Here is a 4,754-nt window from a genome sequence, read left to right as displayed (position 1 = left end):
TTTTTTGGGGGGGGGGGGGGATTGAGAGATAACCACACACCAAGGATTCTTCACTATTTTCTGAATTGAGAACACTTTCGTATCCTTCCAAAAATTTCTTGTCGTCTTTGCTCTCTTCACCCCATGTTCTTTTGAAGTATTCATCACCAAATCCTGTAAATTTTACGTTATCTGAGTAAGTTTTTGAGCACCTGCATGTTGAAATCTAGTTAAAAAGGAACAATTGGCATGAATGCATCTAATACTTGATTGGTACTACGACTCAGTGCACTGCTTTGTTGGGGACATACATACCTTCTAAGGAGTTGCCAAGCTTTTCAATGTTGAGAACGATCAGATTGTGAAGATCTTCACCAGCCCACACAGGGAAAACCACAATAGAAACGATGACACAAGCAGCAGCACCTATGCTGACGGTTGATAATCTTTTATGTGCTAACTCTAATATTTGATCTTCTCGAAAACCAGATACCGTTATCATAGAGAAGGTCATAATGAATATTAACATTCCATAATCATATCTTGCTTTAATTTTCGGAAAGAACCTTAAAAATGTTGATATAGTGGCTGCAATAAAAAACAGAATAATTTTGAATATACGCGTACTTTTTTCCTTCTCTTTTAATAGTAAGGATCATATAATTCTTTTGTGTGCATGCGCGGTTATAGATACCTTGTAGAAAGACAAGGAACACAAGCAGTATAGGTTCTCCAGTATGTCCAGAGAGGTTTGCTAGGTAATGGGCTCCAATACCTAGTCCACCAGCCAGTAGTGTTGCCATTCCTCTATTCAATCCTTTTCCAAGAGTAGCCCCTGAAAATTTATTTGTCAAAAATCAAACCATATTATGACTTGAGTAGAGGTTTCACCATGAAGGGGAATTCTTCTTGTACTTTTAAAAAGGTCAGAGACTTACCCACGGAGAATTCAAAGACCAGGACAACAGTCATAACAGCCCATATGGCATCGAAACCAAAATTAATGTAAATTGGGTAAAAGTAGAAGAGTGTTGATACCAATGTAAGAGCTAATCCTACTTTTAGTGAATGAACAACTCTTCTTGGATCTTCTTGTCCAAGCTTCTTTATATTCCTAGCCATACCAACCATGTTAGCTTTGAACTTCACAGGCAAGGCCTTGAGCCACCAGCGTCCTTGAGTGAAAAACCCAGCTTTGTCACCGCTTCCAGACGCAACCTCCATGGCTGAATGAGTTGGGCAAGTTCGCATGAACTGAGAAAGATCAAAGAGAGCAAAGAATAAAGAGAGTTGGCCAAGAAAGATGCTTGAGGAGGCACTCTACATGCTCTTCTAATTTATAAGAAGAAAAGGGTATCATTTAGGCATTCTTACATATTAAAAGCGTTTTTATTAAAAAAATTAATTTTTTTATTTTTTATTTTAAATTAATATTTTTTTGTTGTTTTTTAATTTTTTTAATATGTTAATATTAAAAATAATTTTTAAAAATAAAAAAAATATTATTTTAATATATTTATAAATAAAAATTATTTTAAAAAACTACCATAAAAATACTCTCAAACACTATTTTTTAATATACTCTGGAAGTTTATGACCATGTTTTGATGTTTTCTTTATATACATGCATGCACAAATGAGATCTCACCTAAAAAGTTACATTAAGCTTTTCAAATAATTATTTTTTTAATCAAATTTTTTAATGTATCACAACAAACTTTGTCATAATATAAATATGAATAGCTCTACCAATCAAATTATAAAATAAATTGAAAAATGAAAAACAATTGTATAAGCTTTTTGTCACCAGTGCTTTGAAAATTGTTAATCATGAAATCATTACAATTACAATTCAAGAATTCTTTTTCGTACTTCAACTATTTTGCATCTTGAAAAAGGAATTGGATTTTGTACCTAGAATTGTACAGGGTTTTCTCATGGAATACACTAGCTAGACTCTCACCTTACTTTAGTCATATATCAAAAAAATTAGAGTGAATGCGAAGTTAATTTTTTGGGGTGTTTTAATATTTAGAAAAAAGTATGTTCTTTCTCCAATGATACATACTCTTCCTTCTTTAACTTTTATTTTATTATAGAAAACTTTCAAGAAAATAAAACAAATTGAGGTATATTTTTAGTTGCTGAGGGCAAAATGATATTTAGAACTTGTTTGGTAAGTTAACTTGCTCAATGTATGTTTATTGAAAATGTTTTTCTTAAAAAAATTGTTTAAAATTAACTTTTTTTTTATTTTTTGAATCAATGTTTTAATGTATTAATGTTAAAAATAAAAAAATATTTTTTATATTATTAAACAAAAACATATTTTAAAAAATAGTTACTACTACAATATTAAATAGTATCTTAATCCTGCCCACCTGAAAATCCATATATTAGAATAAAATATTACAAAAATATATCATTTTTATTTTCGTGGTACGACACCTATTGTAAGGAATAAGAATCTTGGTCTGACCAATATCTATGATCACAAAGAACCACCAAGAAATGAAATCATGTTATTTAAATAATATTTTACAAACTCAACCTAATTTATTTTTATTATTTTCCAATTAGTATGGAATAAAAAGTACTATCCATTTTCCTTCTTTTTTTTTTCAAAAACGAGGTAAAAAAACTAAAACATAATAAATTTAAATTTAATAAACTTTTTTTAGAAATTTATTAAATAATTTAACTAGAAATTTATTAGCTAATGAAGGTAGCAACAAAACTTTCATTTTCATATTCGTTCCATTGTCACGAATTCTTAACACAACACATCACTCAAAAACAAACCTTAGAGTTACATTATCAACACCCTGCAAGATCTATTTATTAGTTTTATCTATTCAAATATTATATTATTAAATAATTTTATCTATGAATTAATTAAGTTAATATAAGGCACGTAAGCTATTGGCAATATTTTTATTGATGGTCTCACCGATGAAATCTGACCGTCGAAATATTACTTGTTGGTAATTTTTGGCAACATTAGTCATTTAATAAAAATAACTAATATAATCATGTTAACAATTCATAATTCAATTAGAACCTTTTTTATGTATGATTTCTAATTGAATAATAATAGTTTATATTATACTTGTTTAAAATATCATTAGTGGATCCTCTAATCTTGATATTTGTTGTTATCATTGTTTAATCCTTACATTGATATTCCATCTCACAATTCTTATCAACTTCTTATTTATTTTCTTCTTCTTCTACTACTACTACTATTACTATTACTACTATTATTATTATTATTATTATTATTGTTGTTGTATTATTATTATTTATAATTTATACAATTAACCTCTTTGTGGTTTGATTCTGGTTTTACTAGGTTATTTATTACTTCGACACTCCTGCACTTAGGAGAAGATATTAATCTTTTGGTCGTGTTAAGTTTTTGATATCATTGTCGGGAAGGTAAATTCTTGTATAAATTATAATATTTATTTATTTTTACTTTTTACTTTTCTTGTAAATAACTTTATTTCTTTTGTTTTGTTTCTCTTTTTTTTTTTCTTCTTTCTTTTATTCTATTCCTAAACATGCATAAGTGTGGTCATGTGTATTAAGTAGTAGATTTTGTAGGGTATTCTCATCATTTTCAAAAAATATGGTCAAAGAAGATAACCAATCACTTTATAATGTAAATAATGAGAATAATCGTGTTAGAACACTTAGAGATTAATTTGCTTTTTACCTTCTTTTCATGGCTTAAATTTAAAAAATTCATACTTGCATTTAACGGAATTTAAATAGGTCTGTAACACCTATAATGACTCAAATTGTAGCATGAACACCATCAGATTAAAACTTTTTTCTTTTTCATTAAAAGATAAAGCTAAAACATGGCTATAAAATTTAAGATTAGGATCTATTCGTGCTTGGGATGGAATATAACAATATTTTTTAAAGAAGTTTTTTCCATCTCATGGAACAAACTCTTTCAAAAGACAAATCTGTACTTTCACTCAAAAACGAGAAAAAACATTTTACCAATGTTAGTATAAGAACATATTTTAAAAAATAGTTATTACTACAATATTAAATAGTATCTTAATCCCGCCCACCTGAACATCCATATATTAGAATAAAATATTGTAAAAATATATCATTTTTATTTTCATGGTGCGACACCTATTGTAGGAATAAGAATCTTGGTCTGACCAATATCTATGATCATAAAGAACCACCAAGAAATGAAATCATGTTATTTAAAGAATATTTTACAAACTCAACCTAATTTATTTTTATTATTTTCCAATTAGTATGGAATAAAAAGTACTATCCATTTTCCTTCTTTTGTTTTTCAAAAACGAGGTAAAAAAACTAAAACATAATAAATTTAAACTTAATAAACTTTTTTTTTTAATAATAAATAATTTAACTAGAAATTTATTAGCTAATGAAGGTAGCAACAAAACTTTCATTTTCATATTCGTTCCATTGTCACAATTCTTAACACAACACATCACTCGAAAACAAACCTTAGAGTGACATTATCAACACCCTGCAAGATCTATTTATTAGTTTTATCTATTTAAATATTATATTATTAAATAATTTTATCTATGGATTAATTAAGTTAATATAAGGCACGTAAGTTGTTGGCAACATTTTTATTGATGGTCTCACCGATAAAATCTGACCGTCGGAATATTACTCGTTGGTAATTTTTGGCAACATTAGTCATTTAATAAAGATAACTAATATAATCATGTTAACAATTCATAATTCAATTAGAACCTTTTTTATGT

General features: G+C 27.6%; 1 protein-coding gene across 1 annotated transcript in view; it reads right to left on the bottom strand.

Moving 5' to 3' along the window:
- Positions 1 to 2,065, bottom strand: part of LOC105137938 (aluminum-activated malate transporter 2-like) — a gene marked incomplete at its 5' end in the record, with an annotated part of 3,029 nt that extends 964 nt beyond the window's left edge. Inside the window, 5 exons of the mRNA XM_011043888.1 lie at positions 41 to 153; positions 295 to 567; positions 674 to 814; positions 918 to 1,083; positions 2,048 to 2,065. Coding sequence (XP_011042190.1) covers positions 41 to 153; positions 295 to 567; positions 674 to 814; positions 918 to 1,083; positions 2,048 to 2,065 — 711 coding nt within the window. The remainder of the gene's footprint in view (positions 1 to 40; positions 154 to 294; positions 568 to 673; positions 815 to 917; positions 1,084 to 2,047) is intronic.
- Between the last annotated feature and the right edge of the window lie 2,689 nt (positions 2,066 to 4,754).

Source organism: Populus euphratica, unplaced genomic scaffold (assembly GCF_000495115.2).
Source record: "Populus euphratica unplaced genomic scaffold, PopEup_1.0 scaffold70.1, whole genome shotgun sequence".
Taxonomy (NCBI): domain Eukaryota; kingdom Viridiplantae; phylum Streptophyta; class Magnoliopsida; order Malpighiales; family Salicaceae; genus Populus; species Populus euphratica.
This window is presented reverse-complemented; position numbering and strand designations above follow the sequence as displayed.